The following is a 22346-nucleotide window of genomic DNA, read 5'->3' on the forward strand; positions in this document are numbered from 1 at the left end:
CACATAATCTAACATTGATATCATATATAATTAATATATAGATATTAGAGATAATCTGCATAGACTCGCATAAGAGTCATTGGCAGAGTAGGATGAAGATCACGGAAAACTGATAAAAGAACCTCTTTCGCCTTTAACATAGTTGACACAGAAGTCGGTGGCATGGAAAGACCAATATCATGTGTGGCTAGCGAAGTAGTGGAAAGGATCTCCGTTGACATAGGTGAGATAGTAGTAAGAGTCATTTGCTGCTTCGAGACCTATTTAGTCATGTGTTTACTTTAGTTCTCGGTAGCAAGTTCAAGAATATAACAATGTGAACATCGGCTTGCAATCGTACTCCAGCCTTACAGCATACTTTTTTACATTATTGAGAAAAATACTTGTTTACATCCAATGCGCTCCATTAGTGAGCTGATCCATAAATAAAAACTTTTCAATGCAATGATATCATTAAGAAACTTAGGAGTTCACATCTAAAGAGCTACGTTGAAGATTTTAACTAACAGGACGAAGGGCGTCGACGAGGAAGATCCTCTTCTAGTCGGAGAAGTGTTCAATCACTGAGTGCCACTGAGAAGATAAAGGAATAAATTTTTTGTGTTAAAAGGTCTTTTAAATAGTTAGCGGTCATAAGTTAATTCGGTGCCCTTTCAGCGTTTTAAGACTTTGATGAGATATCCAGTAGTGAAGATCACATTTAAAGCAGTTTTAGTAAAATAAAGTATCATGAATAATATTAAGGATGGTAAAGATTGATCTCTAAAATGTTATGAAACTATATTTTATTTGAATAAAACAAAGAAATTGCATGTGACGACGCTAATGGCCAGAGAAAAGATCGATCAATCTCAAGAATGATCTAGTCGAGTATTAAAATATCATGGATAGTATATTGTTTGATCACTGTTAACAATAATATTATGCATGATCATGGTCTATCTTTTATTTATCATGGATGACAAACATCGTGAACGGCAGAGATCGCATCCAAATAGCACATACAACCACGATCAACTTTCGAGAAGATTCAAGCACCAAATCAACCTAAAAGATATCATCAACATGGTCGAGGCGTCCCCACCAAATTATCATGTCCTCTGTGGAACGTCAGTATCTCCTCTGGCTTTCCATGTTCCCGATAACCATAAGCAACAGATGCATCCAATAATGCCAGATGTTGTGACGACAGGCTGCATTAAGTTTTGCTACACCTACGTATAAAATGTGCATCAAGATTTTTATGGGTTAGTGTTAACATGGGGTTAGAACAAGAGACTCACATCATTGTCAACATATTAACTATCTATAATGTTTACCTTTGTGTATTGCGATTTAATTAGTAAAGGCACTTACGCGCAATTTGTTGAAGCGAGAAAGACCGATCATCTAATCGCGAAACTTGTTAAATCTGGATTGGAAGCAGAGAAGTCGACTGCTGTTAGGGCCTCCATGGGCTTCTTCACCGTCGCTGTTAAAAGGGCATGGCGTGGCGTGGCGTGGATAAGTATCATTACCTTTCTTTTCTTTCAAGGGCGTTTAGGAAATGACTACAGCGCGTAAAGATTGCGCGTGGATACCAGGGTATATTCCGGAACATCAGAAGACGCCTCTTTCCCTGTTCGAGTACGATCCCCACATCGTCTCTCCACTCTCATCCTCATCCTCATCCTGCTCCGCCCTTTTCCCCTTGTTCTCTCTCGCTTGACTGGGTGGCCGGCATTTAGCTTCTACCTTCTTCGTTCCATTATTTGAAAGAATGGATCGCGTGTCCACTCAATGTCTTGGTGAAAGAAAAAAGGGTTTAGTTCCTTTCCTCTTAATTGTCCTTCCCTCGTAGCAGAAAAGAGGCAAGAAAAACCAAGAAATTAATTCGGGGATATTTAATGGTGGTAAAGCGCGAGCGCGATGCTACATCATCATCATCACTAGCCTCATCATCAGCAGTGGTATTTTACAGGGGGACGGATATGGATAGTTCTGCAGCAGTTTTTGCCCTATCTTTTACTTATCCGTCCTTTCCCAGCGAAATGGCGCCAGGTGAGGGACGACGCTCCTGCAGTTGCTCTAGAGGCGCCTACCGCTCACCCTCCTTCGAGAAGGGGATGTCCGACGCATGAGCACCACTGCCTCACTCTCTCCTTTTCGTTGTCGACGTTGTTTTCTCCCACTGTTGGCCCTCGAGCCGCGGTCCTGGATCCGATCGTTTCATCCATCCATGGCGTCGCTCCTCTCTGCTACGCGCTCCCAGCCTCTCTGCTTCCTTGGGTGTCAGGGTGACGGCTTGTTTCCGCCTTCTTTCAGGTGCACACCATCTCTGTTCCTTCTCAAACCCTCATTCTTGCTTTGCTGTTGTCTGGTTTCTTTTGAGGATAAATAAAAATTATGGTGTAAAAAGTGAGCGAGCGTCAGATAGGAGTTGCAAGAAGAGATTAGAGTGTCGGTTGTAAAAAGGATGGAGATAGACGTAGAGATAGAGATAGAGATAGAGATAGCAAGAGATAAAGATAGAGAGTCGGTTATGCTGCTACCCCACCCACCGTTTCTTCTTGCGATCAGGTTTGGGTTTGATCGCCGATTCGGGAATGGGAAAAAGACGAGGCACGTGGGGAGTCCTCCCCCGTCCGTGGCTTCGCCCACCATGTGCGGTCAGAAGAGGGATCACCTGTCCGATCCCAACCTCAAGGTCTGTTACCCTTCACCACCGCCTTCACCTCTGTTATGAATGGCAGCAGCTTTGTTACACTCGATGGAGTGATCCTAATGCACAGATGCCAACCCTACCCTTCTGTTATCTTGATTTTCTTTCTTTTTTTTCCCTGTTTTCTTGTTGGTGTTCTGTTTGCTGTTTCTTTTTCCTCTCTAATTATTATTACTAATGGAGTCTTTTTGTTTCTCCCTTTCTTGGCATCACGGGGTTGGATAATAAAATCATATATGCAGATTCTCAGGCTTGCCCGAGAGAAGTTCACCCAGGAGATATCCTTTAGATCTGAGGATAAAGATCTTTCACTAGCCAAGGTAATGTGATGTAGCTGATATTAGCATGTTCTTCTGGTAGTATAATCTGCTTTGGCAGTTTAGTGTTAAACTAATTACTTATTTCTTCTTCATTATCTTTCCAAGGAGGATTCATGTGGATGAAGATGTATTTGTAGCAATACCTTTTATATAAACAATAATTAGTGTGACGTTTCTTTTTGTGCCCTTAGTCACAATCTTACGCTTGCAGTACACTACTGTGGAACACCTCATCAATCACTAAGGTTTCTTATCTTTTCTGTTTGTCCATCATTACATTTGGCACATGAGCCATATCTTTGGAAAAGTAATGACCTGGAAGCATCATAGACACCTCTAGTTTGATTTTCAACATCATAATTTGATTTCTTTTTTCATTGCAATCCTTAGAAAGTAGGATGGCTTTGTAGAGAATGGTGTGTTTGAAAGATTGGTACTTGATTCAATTGGTTCTATTTTGTATCTTCTATGCTGCCCAATACTTTTCTGGAAGTTTCCTCAATTTCATGGAAATGGAGTGTATAATGGTGTACAACTATTATTGCCTCTTTATCATCACATATGTAATGTGTAATCACACATAGACACTAAGGTACGGTAGCATGTCTTGCTAGTGACTACCATTTTCATATTCACTGATGGAGAGGGCATCTGTACCACCTGGAATCATATTTTTCTCTTCTTAAACAAGTGTCTACTTCATAATATGTGAACTTTATCTATTTAAGTATGAACTTCATTTTTTTCCTTAATTTTTCGATGTGGTTGTATTTTCTGCAATGGTGATTGAACTTGTCGCTTCACCTTGTGAACCCATGTTTACATGACATAACAAGGGTGTAGGCATGAGTCAAACTCAGCTAGTCACTGTCACACTTGGTAGGACCTGTTTGGTCTAGGTTTCCAGCTGTTGTGTTGATAAAGAAGATGTCAGCACCAGTACCAGCAAGCTGCTACCGACCATTATCCCTTTGAAGCTAGATAAGAACAAGAAAAAGAAGAGAAGAATGAAGAATGTACCTGGGACATTGCCCACAACCCATTGTTCCTGCTGAGAGAAGGCCTGTGAATCATGTGATATTGAGTACCATGAAACACATCAGGAATCCAGCAGCACGAGCAGGTTCAAATGGCATCTTAAACTATAGTTTCCCACATCTGATGATCTGAAGCATCAACTTGTCAAAGTGTGCAACATAGGTCTCTAAGTTATAGCTATAGTCATTTATTCTTTTATGTTTGGGTAACTGAACAAGCATTTAATCACCATACTCTGAGAAATACATCACTCAGTCTGTCATACCATAGGGCATCAGGAAACAATTTGTCACCACAGCTCACCAAACAAAACTGAGAATTATAATCAACCTTCCGAAGCATATATCTTATTTCCTAGTCGCATCTTATAAAACAAAGACAATCTCATCTCCCAGTCACATCTCACAAAACTAAAACAAAGAAACTGTAATCAAGAATCTCACAATGTCGTGGGAATACCTACTTTGCAAGTCTCAACAGCTGATCACTTTACTGCAAAGCTCAGTCCAACTATTCTAGTACTGCTGAAAACTTGTTGCACATCTGTAAATTGACTTTTGAATATTCCCCTTTAGCGACACATCAACTGATAAATCTGACCTTTTTGGTTTTGTAACTAGGTTACTTTATTGTAATGTACATTAATTTAGACTATCTACTAAGGATTGTGCTCCCTTTGAGTCTACTTTTGTGTTTATTACCTGTGCTGCAATCTACCTACCTGTGTTGGCATTTGACATGTCTTGCTCTGTCAGCCTAGCACAGTGCAAAATGCAGCCAGTTGCTGCATTATTTCTTAATCAGTATCATTTGCATAATCAAGATAAAAGGAAGTACATGCAACAACATCTTTTTTATTTACTATAAATAATTATCTTCTTTGCCTGTTGTACCAACTCTGATTAGGACATGCAAGGTGTTATCATTGTTTAACGATTTACTGTAAACTTTGTTGTAGGCATTGTTACTTGTTGCTGCTGAAGATGAAGCTTTCCTGTCTTTCAATCGAGACATGGATGCTTGTTCATTGCTAAGTGAAAGGAAAGGTGCAACTGGTCAATTCAAGGCTCTTTCAGAAGTTACTGATGTGGAAGATATTTCTTTAGCAGGCAAGACCATATCTGGGTGGCTGAAAGAGTTGGATGTGATAGCAGCAGAAGTCAAAGCAGAGTTGATCTCAAGGGAAATAGGTTGTCATTTATTGGAAGTGTTGGAGGCTGTAAATGTTGTTCTTTTTGATTCAAGAGGTTTTAGAAGATTTCCTGTTCTTGTGGATTCAAAGTTTTCATACTTGCACACTGTGCTTAGCTATGGATGTGGCAGTGGTAAGTCACCTTTTCTGGCTTTACACTGCAACATTAGCAATTGTTCATAATAACCAAATGTTTCTTCTGCTTATACTTCTCTCTGGAATGTTCTTTTGTCAACAGCCATAATGTTCAGCATCATATATATTGAAGTATGTCGAAGGCTTGGTGTTACTGTTGTGGGTTCTCGGGTTGGGGAAGATTTCTTGATTTGGCCGCAATCAGGGAATCTAGTGGTGTGTTCTTCTTTGGTTTTTTTCCTCCTGTTCTTATATATTTGCACACAACTGTTATACTTGTAATACAGAAACATGTGTCTCTTATTTGTTCCAGCTGTTTGTTTCCCATTGGATCATCTCCACATTTTTTATGGTTAACATGTTTATCAGTCGGTTTTGTATCTAACTCCATTTATTATGCCTGCTAGCTCTTCCTAATCTATTTTTCCTTAAACATACTATATGGAGTTTTTCCTTCTTGTGTACTTTTTCGACCAGCCACCAAATGTCACAAGTCTTTGTTGCCTGATTATGACAAGTTAAAGTGGATCAAACCTTCTTGAGAGTATTCTGTTGTTTCCTAAAATTCAACTGTATCATCGTCTAAAGCCACAAGGATCATGTCATTCAAGTAATAGTTCTTTTTTTAATGTTTTATTATGTCAAAGCTAAGTTTTTTCCTTGCTACCACAGGAACTGTTCAGGTCTGCTTCAGGACATAGCCTGTTTGCTACAATAAATGGCAGATGCGTCAAGGATCCTAGATCAAAGGCTTCTGAGTTGGATAGTGGTTCACTTTTAAGGCTTGATATAGCTACAAACAGAGACATCATTGGAATTGCTCTAGCTAATCTGATTGTATGTGATGACAAACATAGCAGATTCCACTTATGTTTTGTGACGCTGGATGTTTTGCCTAGTTAATTTATCACGACTCGACTACATGACCCTAGCCTTTTCTATTCATTTGCAGAGACTTCACTGGAAACGGGCTTCGAAGGCAAATCATGGCTTGATGTTAACTTCTCCACTTAGGCCAGTTCATCCTGGAAAAGACAAGGCTAACATGGGGGAGACGTCACTTCCGCTGTTGCGGCCCCAAGAACTCAGGTATTTTTATGTTTTAAATACAACATTTAATCTTAAGTGATCTTTTGCAATCATCAGGCTTTTCAATATCAAAATCAATGTTCTCTTGTCATCAAGGTTGTTTAAGATTTATAATTATCTTAGAGCATATTCACATAGATTGTTGGATGCACAAACACAACAGTTAACTCGAATGAATGTGTTTCCCAGTATTCTATCTCAAAAGTGGCAAATGATACCTATATAGTTGGAACTTTATGGCTTTGCTGTTGTTGTTGTGTTTCTCAGTATTCTGTACAAAGAAGAAGAAAAGATAGGGGAACATTGGAAGAAAAAAAGCCATTATTATTAAAATTATATTAACATCATTGAGTAATTGAAGAACAAGAGTCCTATGTTGTGGTATCATTATGCATTATAATAGCTATGGGATAGTCTAATCTTGACCAATATTTAGTATTATAAGTTATTTAATAGCCATTTTTTTTTTAAATAATGCTAAATACAAGTCAATAAAATGGTAAATATGCTTAAGCATTAAAATCTTGATCCATACCAGTATGATCAAAGGTTGGACCAGTGTTGTACAAATACAATATATCGACACTTGGTACGAGATTATTTTGTCCGAAACACAGAGAGAGGAGGGGATGAGGAGGCAATGGTGGAGGTGGCGATGTGTACTGGTTGAAGAGGGGGGACGACAATGTAGACAAGGAGGCAAAGGTGGAGGAGGAGGTGGCTGAAGAAGAGAAGAACAAGAGGTATAGAAGTAAGAAAGAAGGCAGCTACTTACAACTTACAGAAACAGAAAAAGGAAAAAACTCCTGTTTCGATACTGTGTGGTTGGCATATCTCCTGATACGATTAGTTTACTAGACAATGATCTTAGTTTACCATTGGATTAGGTGAAATTGTCCAGTCCACATGCTGAATTGACCATCAAACCAGTAAATACAGTCTATACGGCTATTATGGCCAAAACTTTAATCCTTGAAAATACTAGTCATTGAAATGTAGCTGACAAGATTCTTTAAGGTGTGCATTGAGAGCTAACCAGAGTTGTTTTGCTTTTGTATATGAATCCAGTAGGAGCTTATTCATGAATCTTGAGCAGTCTTGTCAAATTTACATGCCCAAAGAAAAGTGTCAAACTATTACTGCATCTAGAAGAAGATTCTCTTTTTTTAAGTTGCTGACTGATACAATCCTGGTTGCATATTTTGTCTACTCTCCACATATGGGAATGTGAATTGCAAGGTTGGCCTTTTTCCCCATATTTTTTACAATTGTTTTACCAGCCTCTTTGGACCACATGAGACTGGATATTTGTGTTGCATTTCCTTAGAAAACTAATATAAGCAATGTCATGCGGTTGTCTGGTCCACAGATGCTAAGGGTGGATATGAAGATGTTAGTGATGCCATTACAATATATATATTCCTCTTGAAGTCAGTAGTTTTGTGATACGAGTTGGTCAATGATCAAATGAAGATTATTATGTCATAGTTGGTGTGATATGGATGCACTGTAGGAAACTAAAAATCTAACTTGGACCTTCATCAATTACAGATAAACTAATGTAGTTGCATTTCGGTGCATACAATCAGCACTGGCAGTGATGGTTGAAACATGCACTGGAATGAAATAGTAAGACCTAATTTTTGTTGATTGATGAGCTGGTGGATTGCTTTTGTAGGGTTTTTCATCCTCAAAATTTCACGTCTTTATAGCCTCTTTTGAAAAGACTGGATTCATTTATATTGTTGCTTCATATAACTGATCAGACGATTATCAAAGTTCCTCCTATCTAAATTAAACAATGGTTAAGATTTTGACTACCGATGTCAGACATATCAACCCATATTTTTGGATAAAATAAACTAAAATGCTTTTATCTAATAGTATCGTGTACATTGTCAGACATCTTTTATTTGTTTTTTTGAAGGTTGCTAGTAGTGGCATTTTGGTTGTTTCTTGTGCATTATGTTCTAGAACAAAAAGAGGAAAAATTGAGGGGGCCTAGAAGCCATGTTCATCCCTTTATTAGGTCCAACGACAATATATATTTATCTGGATTTTAGTTCAGTATAGGACTTTTTTTAAGTGAAGCTATATTGCTCTAATTTGGTTCTAAGCATGACTAAAATAAGGCAGTTCATTGAAAGAAAATCCACTTATTGACCTAACTTCTAACATTTATCCTTGTAAATGTTAGGCAGTTCATTTTTTTTAAAGATGTATCAATGTCACACTATATGATGTGATTACAAATGTTGTGCATCCATCCAAGCAATCCAATTTTACTCAATTTAGTACATTATGGTATGGTCAATATTCACTCCATCACACGAATAGCCCAATTCTGGGTGATTTATATGTGATACATTGCAGGGTTAACTGGATGGTAAGGTTTATGAGCCGGACTTGTTGCCTAGTTTTGGTCTGGAAATTTGCTTGAACTAAGAATAGTGGGCCTGGATCGAGGGCTAAGTCTGGCTTGATTTTTATATTTTCTTAAACCTAAAAATTAAAAAAATTAAAAACCCTAACACTTAACCTCTCTTGTGTGTTCTCTCAATTCCCCTACTCTCATGTTCATCGTTGCTTGCACTATTGGTTGCTTGCATCTAACGATATTAGCATCCGCCATCATTAGTCAGGAGAGATTAGTACACTCCTTATCCTGCTCTGTCACATGACATGGGAGTGTCTATTTTACTATAATCAGTTCGTGTAAATCTTGCTGATCCTATTGTATTCTCTACGGCTCAAAATGCTTGTCCTATAGCCTTTAATCCATACCTCTCAAATGTGACAGCCCGTAAGCCAAATGAGTTTCAAGCTCATTTTCCAAACTTGTAGATGACCCAACTTGATTGAATAGCCTGAATTGATTGCTAGAGTTAAGGGGCGTGACTTTATAGGTTAAAAAAACTCAATCTCTTAATTTTTCAGATGTTTTATTAATAGATGGTTTGGTGGGCAAATTCAAGGGAAGAGTTGATTCAACTTATCTTCATGACCGAGGAATGCATTAAAGGGCTTAGTTATCAGCTGCAAAGCAATAAATTTTGTAATTCCCTATGCATGGAGGGTTGTTTCATGCACTAGTATTTATTTTGGTGTTTTAAAGTTAGAAACAGTTTAGAATCTGATTGTATTTGACAGAAACTCTTTGATTTCTCTTTTTTAACTTTATATCTCTTTGGTTTACCATAGAGTGGTGGATTTAGTCTCTACATCTCTTGGATATTTCCTCGAGTGGTGAGTCTTTTTTTTAAGTTATGTATCATTGTTTAATTATCCTTAGGGTGGTGAGTTTTTGTATCCCTTTGTGATTTTATACTTGGTGAATCCATTTATCTTCTTTCCAAAATATTTCTAGCAAATACAACTATCAGCTTTTCAAAGTCCATTCCTCAGTACCCTAGTATTAGTTTAGTATTAAAGCTAAAGGCTGGAGAGCATGACAATACGGAATGGAAAAGATATAGTTGGTGAAGGTAGTGGCCATGAAGATGATGTTGAGTTCTTGAGGTTGCAACTTCAAAGATTGCTACGCAATCTATAAAAAAAGAATGAAATCCTTGAAGAACTTCATAAAAGAAACAACCAGCATGAAAATGATGTCCAAGAGTTTGATTCTGACGATGATACACCTACTCACCCAAGGGAGTTGAGAAGATACCAAGCAAGGTGCAGAGACTAAGACGAGTGATAGAATAAATACAATCCAAAGTTGGATATTCCGGAGTTTGAAGGTAAAATCAGTATTGATGACTTTATTGATTGGCTTAATACAATGGAAAGAAAGTTCAAGTTTCATGAACCACTAGAAGAAAAGAAAGTAAAGCTTGTGGCACTCAAACTAAAAAAGAATACATCTTTTTGATGGGAAAACCTGAAGAAACAAAGAGAACATGAGGGAAAGAGTAAGATCATGACATGGGAGAAAATGAATAGGGAGTTGAAGAGGAAATACTTGCCTGACAACTATAGGCAAGAGATCTTTCTCAAAATCTATGATTTCAAGTAAAAAGATCTTAGTGTAGAGGAGTATACAACAGAGTTCGATAATCTCATGTTAACAGGAGAACTTGTAAAACCAGAGGAGCAAATCATTGCAAGATACTTAGAATGTCTGAAATATGAGATTGCTAATGTGGTTCAACTCCAGCTATATTAGTCTTTGAATGATGTGAGCAAGTTGGTTTTAAAAGTTGAGAAGCAATAGAAGTTTGAAAAGAGTTCTCGGTACAGGTCAAAAGAAGGTTATATCAGAGGAGAAGATTCTAAGCCTACTCTTCAAAGAAAGGTGGTGTCAAAGGTGCAAGACAAGGGTGAAGGATCTGCTGGCAGCAAACAAACACCTAATTCTTCTACATCAAGTGGTCGAAAATGCTTTAAATGTCATGACTTTTGGCATATTGCTTCAGATTGTCCAAATTGGAGAATTGTTACTGTGGTTGGAGATCAGAGTGATGGAGAAGGAGATGAAGCCAACGACAAATCAGAATATGATGATGATGAGGAAGAGGTTACTTTGTTGATCATGGTTTGTCTATTGTGTTACAACGTAGCTTAAATGTGTCCTATGTGGTTGAGGATGAAAGTTGGGTGAGAAAGAATGTGTTTCACACTAAATGCAAATGCACTTATCATGGCAAGATGTGCTTGCTGATCATTGATAGTGGCAGCTTTGAGAATATGGTGTCTTTGGAGATAGTGCAGAAGCTAAAGTTGGACACAATCCCTCATCAACATTCTTACCAATTATGCTGGCTGCAAAAGGAGAATAACATCAAAGTAACTAAAAGATATTTAGTTTTGTTTTCTATTGGCAAACATTATAAAGATGAAGTATGGTGTGATGTTGCTCTTATGGATGCTTGTCATTTACTAATTGGGTAGACCTTGACATTATGATAGGAGGGTGTTGTATGATGATTACAAACATACTTATTCTTTTAAAGTGAATGAAAAGAATATTGGTTTAGCTCCATTACAACCTTCTGAAACCAATCCACCAAGGAAGAAAGTTAGTGCTCTTATGACCTATGGTAAATGCAAGAGTGTACTAGAAAGAGGTGGTGATGTTTTGGCTCTAGTAGTAGTAGAGGAGAATGAAAAACACAAGGAGCCACCATCAATCATGAAACCAATCCTAGAGGAGTATAAAGATGTTATACCAGAGGAGATTTCACGTGGTCTTCCACCTTTCAGAGACATTTAGCATCAAATAGATCTTACTTCAGGGGTTTTGCTACTTAATAAAGCAGCCTACTAAATGAGCCTCTAGGAGTATGAAGAACTTCAAAGGCAAGTGAATGAGTTGATGGAAAAGGGGTTGATTCGGGAGAGCGTGAGTCCTTGTATGGTCCTAGCCTTGTTGGTGCTTAAGAATGATGATTCTTGGAGAATGTGTGTGGACAGTCGTACCATCAATAAAATCACAATTGATTATTGTTTTCCTATTCCAAGGCTAGATGATTTACTTGATCAATTGTGGTGTTTTTATTTTCTCTAAAATTGATTTGAAAGGGTGACTATTACCAAATTAGAATGGGGCCCGGAGATGAGTGGAAAACAATATTTAAAACTAGGGATGGTTTGTATGAATGGTTGGTTATGTCATTTGGGCTATTTAATGCTCTTAGCACTTTCATGAGATTTATGACTCGCATACTTAAGTCATGCATGGGGCTTCTGTTGTGGTTTATTCTATTGACATATTGGTGTACAGTAAGAATGAAGTGCATATGAATCATCTTAAGGAGATGTTTCTTATTTTGAGACAGCAAAAACTTTATGCTAATCTAAATAAGTGTGATTTCTTTACTCATAGTGTAGTGTTTTTGGGGTATGTTATTTCAAAAAATGGAACCATGATGGGTCAAAGTAAGGTAGAGGCTATTCTTAATTGGCCAACACTAGCTTCATTGCGATATAAGGAGTTTCCATGGCTTAACTTTCTTTTACAGAAGATTCATTAAGGGTTTTAGTTATATTGTTACTTCAATCATCGAATGCCTAAAAGGTGATAAATTTAAGTGGACTAATGAGGCTAATGATGCTTTTGAGATGTTAAAAAGAAAACTAACCGAAGCTCTTATCTTAGTTCTGCCTAATTTTGACAAGGTATTTGAGATTGAATGTGATGCCTCTAATGTGGGTATTGGTGCTGTTTTGAGTCAAGAAGAAAAGCTTATTGCTTTTTTTACTGAGAAGTTGAATGATACAAGAAAGAAATATTCTACCTATGATAGGGAGTTCTATGCCATTTATAGAGCCTTATGTTATTGGAGTCCATATCTTTTTGCCAAGTCATTTATCCTATATTATGATCATGAGGCATTGAAGTTCATTAATTTCCAACACAAGCTAAACAAGAGGCATGCAGCTTGGGTAGAGTTCTTGCAATCTTATAACTTTACTATCAAGCACAAATCTGGTGTTCAAAACGTAGTTGTTGATGCATTGAGTAGAAAGCATTTTTTATTATTAGCTATGGAAGTCAAAGTAGTTAGATTTGAAACATTCAAAGATCTTTATGAGAATGATATGAATTTAAGCTCAATATGGTTGCAAATCAGGTTCTTTTCAGCAATTCTCTATCTTTGCTGGTTTTCTTTTTCAAGCTAATGCCTTGTGTGTTTCATCTTGCTCTTTGAGATAAGTAATTCTGGCTCATGGTGGTGTTTTGAGAGGATATTTTGGTACGGATAAAACTCTAGCTCTTGTTCAATTAAATTTCTATTGGTTTAAGATGTTCAGAGTTGTGGAGAGACTTATGAAGCAATATCAAGTGTGTCATTTAGCAAAAACAAGAAGCTAAAATTTTGGTTTGTACACTCCATTTCCAGGGCCTAATGCTCTATGGGAGGATGTGAGTCTTGACTTTGTTTTGGGATTATCAAGAACTTAAAGGAACAAGGATTTTATCATGGTTGTTAACAGATTTTCAAAGATGTCTCACTTTGTTCCCTGCAACAATTCAAATGATGCATCTCATATTGCTGATTTGTATTTCAAGGAGACTATGAGATTGCATGGCATTCTAAGAACTATGGTATCTGGTTGAGATTTAAAATTTCTTTCATTTTTGGTGACCTCTATGGAGGAAGCTAGGTACATTTTTGAATTTCAGTTTCTCTCATCATCCACAAACCGATGGACAAATAATGGTAACAAACAGAAGCTTGGGAAACTTGCTTAGAAACTATGTTGGCAAGAATCTCAAGCAATGAGATCTTATTCTTCCACAAATCGAGTTTGCCTATAACCGTTCCATGCATCATAGCATTGGTAAGAGTCCTTTTGATATTGTTTATGGTGCTAATCCTATTGGTCCTTTGGACTTAATTAAGTTGCATGAGAGTGTTAAAACAATCATTGAGAAACAAAATGAGAGATACATGCGAATTGCTAACAAACACAACAAACACAAAAAGCATGTAGAGTTTAATGACGGTGACTTGGTCTGATTCATCTAAGGAACGAGAGGTTTCCACCAAGCAAATTGAAACTAAAGGTTGATGGTCCATTCAAGGTGCTAAAGAGAATTGGCAAAAACGCTTATGAGATCGAGTTACCAGGAGATTATGGAGTGTACCCAACATTTAATATGGCTGATGTAAGTCCTTATCATGTTGATGGAACAAATGAGGACTCGAGGACAAGTCTTTTTCAACTAGGGGAGATTGACACAGGGGTGCCTAATTTACTACAATCAGCTCGTGTAAATCTTGTTGATCCTATGGTATTCTCTACAGCTCACAAGGCTTGTCCCATAGCCTTTAATCCGGACCTCTCAAATGTGACAGCTCATAAGCCAAATGAGTTGCAAGCTCATTTTCCAAACCTGTAAATGACCCAACTGAATAGCTTGAATTGATTGCTAAACGGTTAAGGGGTATGCTTTTATAGGTTGAAAAAGCTTAGTCTCTTAACTTTTCAACTGTTTCATTAATAGATGGTCTAGTGGGCAGATTCAAAGGGAGAGTAAATTCATCTTATCTTCAGGACCAAGGAATGCATTAAAGGACTTTGTTATTAGCTGCAAAGTAATAAATTTCATAGTTTCCTATGCATGGAGAGTTGTTTCATGTGCTAGTATTTATTTTGGTGTTTTAAAGTTAGAAACAGTTCATAATCTGATTGTATTTGATAGAAACTCTTTGAGTTCTCTCTTTTAATTATGTATCTCTTTGGTTTACCATAGAGGAGTAGATTTAGTCTCTGTATCTCTTGGATATTTCCTTGAGTGATGAGTTTTTTTTAAAGTTATGTATCCTTGTTTAATTATCCTTAGGGTGGTGAGTTTCTATATCTTTTTGTGATTTTATACTTGGTGAATCCATTTATCTTCTTTCTAAAAGTATTTTCAGCAAATACAACTATCAACTTTTCAAATTCCATTCATCAAATTCTCAATATCATCACCCCCTCCCCTCCTCATCTCCACTATTGCCTCCCCTTAGTTGATCAAGGGGAACCCAACAATGGTGAAGTTTGTCTATTTCGCATGGGTCAGTCATCAATAATCTCAGTAACCACAGGACAAAAGCCAAGAGCTCCTATTGGTAACCATGTAAGTATAGCTTATCCTATTGGTAACTATGGAAGTATAGCTTATGTAGGTGCATGCAAGCCATGGAAAAAAGAAATCCTATAAGGAAACATTTCTGCAGCCTACAAGTTTGGGTCTATGCCTCTGCCAAATACACCAGAGCTGCAAGTCCTAGTATCTCAACTCAAGCAATATTTCTTCTTAGAATGTCTCTATATCTATGATGAAAGGGACTCTACCAATCTCCTCTGGAGCAAGGAAAAGCAACTCTGTTTGATATCGGTAATGATTCACATATTCTTTTGATTGAGAGAGGGGAAACCCTTGCTTCCCCCTTTCTCCTACTCTGCCACCTTCTTTCCTTGGCCATTGCCCCTCTATTTCCACCTCCTTCCCTCATCTCTTTCTCTGCCTCGCCCCTCCTTCCACCACCTTGTCTTCTTCTTCCTCTCTCTCTCTTTTTTGACTCTCCTCCTTCCCTCCTCCACCACCTTTTCTTCTTCCCCCTTTCCTCTTTGTCCTCCCCCCTTCTCTGTACTGTGGTATTTTCTGGTATGCCCGAACAACTCAGACCCGTACTGGTCTGGCCAAGAACCTGGCATGGGTCGACACCTGAAATTGAAAACCTTTCATCTACCATCCAAAGATGACACCTAGCTCAATGTGTCTGACAAAGTCCAAGCTGGTTATCATGATTGATGCATCATGAATTGGAATCATGTGAATGGGAAGCCAAAATTGAGTATAGTGTTAATGTGAATGTATAACTAATGGTGCAATAATTGTGAAGAGAAAAAATGTAATGGCAAGATTCTAGCAGTGTATTCAGAAATTAATATCGAATTACTTAACCCTATCATGATCTTGTTCTTGAAGCTTTGGTATCACTTCATGACTTGGCTAGTACTTCATTGTGTTTGATTTTACCAATTAATATACACTTGTAAAATTGATTGCATTAGTAATTGGGAACTTTCACAATTGTAATTGATCTTGGACTCTTCCTACAGAGTGGTATTTAGTCATTATACATAACATTTAAAATTTGTTTAAAATAACCTTGATATGAGAAGATTGAAGGAAGATTATTATATGAATAGATGGTATGATAAGTTTATGTTTAAGTAAATTACTTAACTAGAAATAAATGAGTCAAATTATATTAGATTTAAAGATCTAAAGGATAATTTACAAAGTAAAGGAGAATAAGATGAGAACCAATGCTTGAAAAGGATAAGAAAATTGAGGGATACATATTTTGTACATTACTAGATATTTTCCGTCTGTCATGGTCTTGTACATGGAATTGTAGACTGTAGTCAGTGACTAAGAGCTAAATAATTTAGCAGAACAATATTGCTACAATTGCCATTTGAATAAATGGCAATTTGCAGAGAATTGGTGGTTATTTAGGAGGCTGATGAAAGTTCCTTTCCTGTTCCTCTAGTACTTTATAAAATCTTTGTTATGTAATAAATCTACTTCTGCTGCCTCATTATTCAAAGATGTGTACATGTTCAGAAGGTCTCATTTGGTCCAACAACTTAATTATGGAAAAATTTATACATTGATTCCAACAACGTTTAGAGTACTTTGTGGTATAATCTAGTGAGGCAATGCTTAACAACTCTTTCGTCTTTTCTCTTTTTCCTCTGGATTTGAAGGTTGGCCATTATGGCATCAGAAAGACTGCTGATTCTTCAGCCTGACAATTGGACTTTAAGGAGAGACCATGGTTTGCTTTTGTATTACAGCAGGTAAACCATATTTGCACTATATAGATTCCCTGTTTGCCAGTAATTGCACAGGACAAATGTTTCAGAGTCGTATTTTCAGGAGGTATGTTGAAGCTGTTCAAGAACTCAGCATTTGCATGGCTTTTGCACCAGAAGAGGAGGCTGAGATACTGGAGCCATTCGTGGAGAAGTTGCACCTGCTGCGGCTTTTGTCATCCTGGGAGTGCTTGGATCAAGCTGACTCAGTGCCGGTTTCATGAATTGCCTATACAAGATTTGGTTCACTCTTCCTTAGCAGCCATGCAAATGCTGTTAATGTTGAAATCTGTCAGTGCTGGTGGCATGTCGTTGTGGAGATCACTCAAAATTGTATAGACGCAATAAGATACAAGGACAAGGACGATGATGTGCCTTACTGAGATTCAATTTTCCTAGTTTTTGCAGAAACTCAAGTCTGTTGATGGAGGCCATCATCAGGATATAACACAATGCTTTATTAAGAGCCCGGTCAGGGATTCCAACCTAGCAATGCACTTTGCCATCAGCCACCATCACGTTCAAACTAGTCAAACGCATTGCTATCAGCCATAGGATATTGCAGGCGATCTTAATTGCTGCTGTCATCACTTTCACTACTCTGTTCCCTGTCCAGTAACAGTGGTAAAAAAAAAGTCTAGTGACAGGGTTGAAACGAGACAAAAGAAATGTCTTATTTTTTTTATATATAAATTTTGTGGCTTTAGGGCATGTCGAGCACAATAAATTTTACAGATTAGAGAATTTGCGTCACCCTTGTCTAGGAGCAAGCCAAATCCTGCGCTAGGTGCTCTCCTTCAGAGCCTTGATTGATTATACGTTCTGGTTGATATGGAAGGCCAAAATGATCTCTTATTTTAATGGTGTTTGGTGATCTTACTTCCAGTGTGTGCAAAACTACGGCTTCGGTTATGAATTGTAAGGTTCGTGCAGGCCCCTATCTGATGGGGTTCATGGTGAGATATGTAGAGTTATAGGGCTTTGCACTCGTTTGATAGTGAGATATATTGAGTTCTGGTGAAATAGAACAAGCTAATGCATGGGTGGATTTAATTAAACACTGATGACGTTTTAGATTCTTGTTGACAGGATGAACTGCATTCATTTTGAAGTGATGGTCCATATACGATGGCTGGAAGCAAGTTCAACATGGAAGGAGGAAACTTAATGAGTTCCTGTTAAGGAACCCAAGTTGCAATCTCACGAGTGCAGAGGATAGTGATTGAGATGGATCATGAACTGCTGGTTAAAGTTCTTAGCAAGGAAGAATTGGCCTGTTTGGTTTTACGCCAATCTAATTCAGAATGCTTTTTCTAAACCGTCAACGTTTCATGAATATAAAATTTCTCACATATTTAGAAATGTAAAAACTATGATGCTCATTGCTTAGCTACCAATTAGATCTGGCGGTCAGATTTAGCCCATGATCTGCTTTCTATTTTTGGCAACAAGAACAGCTCCGGATGTTTCAGACAGTTAAAAGGAAGATTTCTTTTTGAGGAAAAAAAAAACCCATGACAGCATAGTGTCATAAATTGGTAGGTAAAAGACTGACAAATAGAAAACGTTCATAGATAGGGTCCAGGTTCTGCTCTTATACCATAACATTAGTCATGGCAAGTTTGGTTCCTCCTTTCTTAAGTTAAAAGAGGAGCTGATCTTGTTGGCGTATGCCAGCTTGATAATAACGTTAATTGCCTTCATAATCCTTCGATGATCGACACTGCATTCTATTCACCTATGATCATCACAATTTATAATTTTGTGCAAATGATACCAAAAAATTAATCAAAGGACTACGAGCATGGAACAGAATCATCATGTACAAGTTCAGCAGCTGTCACAATACCAGTCACAGACCCACCAAGTTCTAACCTCAGTATGGTACAAACTATAATTTTTTTTTTAATACTCTTTTCATCAACTGTGAAGCTGATCCCTTCCTGCAATCTGGAAAAGTGTAGGCTCACAAGGCCACAAAAATACTCTTAAGCTTTAGTTTACTAGCTCACAGTTCGTCGGCGCACCTGCTTCCAGGATTAATTGCTCATCCAAAAATCCAAAAACCCTTCTAAGGAAATTTTCAACGACAAATAAAAACTCTTCCACTCTTTCTTCATGAGGCAAATGCCCACAGTTCTTGATTACTTCAAAGCTGGAACCAGGTATGACTCGAGAAAGACGCTCAGCATTCCACGATGGGACAACGCGGTCGCTGTCGCCAGTAATGATCAGCACTGAGTTATATAAACAAAAATGCACAAATAAGAAGAATCACATTTGTTATGAGAGAGCATATGTCTGAAAAGCACGTACATGATAAATGCATAGTTCCTAAAGATCAAGAAAGACAAATAAAATCATTTTGCATGTTTACATAAATTCATCTTTGTACTAATGGAGAAGAAGATCAATAAAACTAACCTGATTGCTTGAGTAAGTGCTCTTTTGATGTTGGAATTATATGTCCTATTTATCTAGTAGGAATTTCATCCCTCTTCCTAAGAGGAAACTATCGCTCCTAAATCTAGGCATATAGTTTTATTAAGATCTGCCCCACCTATTTTTCTAAGTAATGCAAACATTTAGGTAAATGGGTGTTTGTCAGAGCTAAAACAGTTAAAATGAGTACCCCCTCGAGTACCTGGTAACATAACAATTAAAAGTTCTTGGGAAGTTACTAGAAACTAGAACAGCAGCAGTTTGCGAAACAAGCACAACACTTTAACTTAGAAATTACTCCATGTTCTAATATATCATATCATGATCTCCAACCGCAAGAACAAGTAAGGCATTTGATTAAGATTTAAATAATTTAATTCTTTATGTAGCCTAGATAAAATCAGACATGAGAGAATTCTGAAAATTTCTTAGTGTTCCATCAATAGCATTGAAGTGAAGCTGAATGTCACCGAATGATTGTAACTTATCATTACCAACAATAAAAAAATTAAAATTAAAAGACTTCACCAGGGCATGAAATCTGAGCAAGTCTTCCAGACAATGGTGGCTTAGATGAAGAATCAGTAAGCAATGCTGAAGTGTACTCTAAAAGTGCCATCTCCCAACCTTTTGTCTTCAATGGCTGCATAAATGCAATGGATTTAGAAAACTAACCACACATAACAAATGTATCTCTTATTGTTATAACATACATTAGAAGCTAACCTTTGTGTAACCTTGAAGGACATGATCTGTGACCTGGCTTGGATCAAACCAAGAATAGCGAATAGCCAATATTCCAAACTTATCTATTATCATTCTTACCTGGAACCATTATCAAGAAATCAAAATTAAAAAACCTTGAGATGCATGGAATAAATAAATTTATTTGTCAAAGAGCAGTCTAAAACTGGATAAGAGGGAAAAAAACAAGACGCTGATGCGAGATGACATGGATATGCTAATATGTTGAATCTTATAACAAGACAATAAAGTACAACATGGATATGCAGATATATATTAAATATTATTTAGTATATGACAAAGTTGACATTAATGTAAAGCATTAGAAAATGTTGATATTGAATATTAGTTAGTACATAACAAACTTGATGTTTATGTAGAATATGTGATAATTGCAATGCAAGGAGGACTTGTTTTGGAGAAAAAACCTTCCATTATTTTCTTTTCATGCACATGTAAGGATCAACATAGTACATAGCTTCCACATGGATGGAGAGTCTTTGTAGTGGATTGCGAATAAAGTATGTTACAAGTCCAGAGCAGATTACTAATAATAGATCATGATTTATACTATCAAGAGAGGTCACCTGATTATCTAACATTAAAACACTAAATGTCCACAAACAGCTTACCACATGAGTTAAATATCAAAACGTAACATGTTCATTTATTTATATAAGCATTATGTGAAACAGTATTGTGGGAGAGCTTATCTCTAGGGGTTGAAGGCCTACATGAGCAACATACTAAACAACCATGAAAGATCCAAGTATAAGAAACATGTTAAAACTGATTTAAAATCATGAATTAATTAGTTCAATCAAAAAGTTGAGATGAGGAATGCATGCCAGAATAGGATTCGTTGTAAGTAACCAAATTTTGAGGTGTCAGAATTAATTATGCCAACAACTGTGTTATAAACAAAGGAGAAAAGCTTTGATGCATCAACATACCAGCATTGCGGCAAATGCAGATCGCAAGAGTGCAGATAAGGCTTTGGTATAAAAGGAGCAAATCATATCTCTCATCCCTTTCAGAATACTCAAAACTCCCTCCAACAAGTGCATACACAAATTCTTCAAGGCTTTCCAAATCCTCATAAAGGGATTCAATGAAGCAATCAACAAATTGGAGTCTCCATCTTCCTTCAGGCTGTCTTTTCGCATTTCCTTCTCCTTGTCAATTCTCCTTAGGGTTAGAGGAGCAACTATGGCTGGTGCAACCAGGATCAGTGCAGCGACTCTGTCAGGAGCTTCAAAGTAGGTTTCGACTGCGACAAGGCAACCAGCGGAGTGCCTGAGAAGATCCCAAATCATAGTTTCAGTTCACTATTTCAGACTATGTAGACCAACTAGTGTTCAACGAATAAGCAAAAGCTAAGCGGATGCTCTTTCTCTTTATAACAAAAAGAGGAGATTTCACAATAGAGAAGACCGATTTCATCTTCAATTTGACAGAGACGGACAGAGAGATCGACCCGATTAAGATGGCCTTCTCCTCCTCCGTCTTCTTCCCGGCAGCAGCTAACAGGTCTATGAAGAAGAGCGTAGCGAGGACAGAAAAGGTCATGGAATAGGGGTTTAAAGGCCTAGCAAGACTATCATCATCGTCGTCCCCACTTCTGACGGTCCTCCTCGCTGTAAGTCCAAAGGCAGGGCGATCGAATGCGAGGACCTTCGACCCCACCAACCGAGAGAGCGGCTTCATCACTCGATCCCACGAGAAGGCCGAGGCTCCGAAACCGTGCAGCAGGATGATGGGAAATGTTATCGCGACTTTTGGGGAAACCCGTCGATCCTTCTCTCTTACCTCCTCTTCCTCTGCGATTTCTGCATGGTGGCATGTCTTATAATGTATCTCAACCCCATTAAACTCGCAGAAAAAACTATCGGCATCAGCTAATTCCCTGGGTTCCACCAGCTCCTCTTGATCAACGCCTGCGACGCTACGCCGCTTCGGCCTCCTCGCCGTGGGCTTCCTTTCGGGGTCGCCCACCACATGATCTGCACAATTCGCCTTCGAGCTGAGAAAAAAGAAAGAATGTGGGAGAGCAACCAGGTAGGGTAGGATCGACGATTCGTTACCGCCGGGAAAGTCTGAGGCAGAGCTGGTGATCGAAGTGGCTTGTGGAAGGAGGGGCAGGGAGCGGCGGTGGCTTCGAAAAGGGAGGGAGGGCCGGTGGGTGCGGAAGCTAGCGGTGGAGTTGATGAGCTTGGGTTGTACTTGTGGAGAGAGAGAGAGACACAGGGCTCCGTAGCGAGACATTAGCCGGCCGGCGATCGGTGAAATGGGAACAGAGGATATTGTCAAATTAAAGAAACGAAGGATATGGGTCGGATGTTGGGTGGTCGGATTGTCCGAC

The 22346-nt window shown here is 38.1% G+C and overlaps 2 protein-coding genes across 6 annotated transcripts; one reads left to right on the forward strand and one right to left on the reverse strand.

Moving 5' to 3' along the window:
* The first annotated feature begins 1593 nt into the window (after positions 1 to 1593).
* LOC135635712 (uncharacterized) lies at positions 1594 to 17509 on the forward strand. 4 transcript variants are annotated; one of them, XM_065146990.1, is made up of 10 exons: positions 1596 to 1949; positions 2027 to 2304; positions 2560 to 2686; positions 2944 to 3021; positions 5018 to 5384; positions 5490 to 5602; positions 6059 to 6223; positions 6339 to 6475; positions 16691 to 16783; positions 16863 to 17509. In XM_065146990.1, exons 2-10 carry the CDS (start codon positions 2117 to 2119, stop codon positions 17020 to 17022), a joined length of 1428 nt encoding a protein of 475 aa, XP_065003062.1. In that variant the 5' UTR covers positions 1596 to 1949; positions 2027 to 2116; the 3' UTR covers positions 17023 to 17509. The 4 variants fall into 4 exon arrangements, with proteins under 4 accessions (XP_065003063.1, XP_065003062.1, XP_065003061.1 ...); XM_065146991.1 differs by having other exon boundaries at positions 1594 to 2304; positions 16916 to 17509; XM_065146989.1 differs by having other exon boundaries at positions 1596 to 2304.
* Positions 17510 to 18582: 1073 nt separating this feature from the next.
* LOC135586602 (uncharacterized) lies at positions 18583 to 22338 on the reverse strand. 2 transcript variants are annotated; one of them, XM_065146987.1, is made up of 6 exons: positions 22069 to 22338; positions 21462 to 21987; positions 20938 to 21280; positions 19967 to 20065; positions 19769 to 19883; positions 18583 to 19035 (listed from the first exon to the last, which is right to left on the reverse strand). In XM_065146987.1, the coding sequence occupies exons 1-6, from the start codon at positions 22247 to 22249 to the stop codon at positions 18794 to 18796; spliced, it is 1506 nt and encodes a 501-aa protein (XP_065003059.1). In that variant the 5' UTR covers positions 22250 to 22338; the 3' UTR covers positions 18583 to 18793. The 2 variants fall into 2 exon arrangements, with proteins under 2 accessions (XP_065003059.1, XP_065003060.1); XM_065146988.1 differs by having other exon boundaries at positions 18713 to 19013.
* Between the last annotated feature and the right edge of the window lie 8 nt (positions 22339 to 22346).

Source organism: Musa acuminata, chromosome BXJ3-4 (assembly GCF_036884655.1).
Source record: "Musa acuminata AAA Group cultivar baxijiao chromosome BXJ3-4, Cavendish_Baxijiao_AAA, whole genome shotgun sequence".
Classification (NCBI taxonomy): domain Eukaryota; kingdom Viridiplantae; phylum Streptophyta; class Magnoliopsida; order Zingiberales; family Musaceae; genus Musa; species Musa acuminata.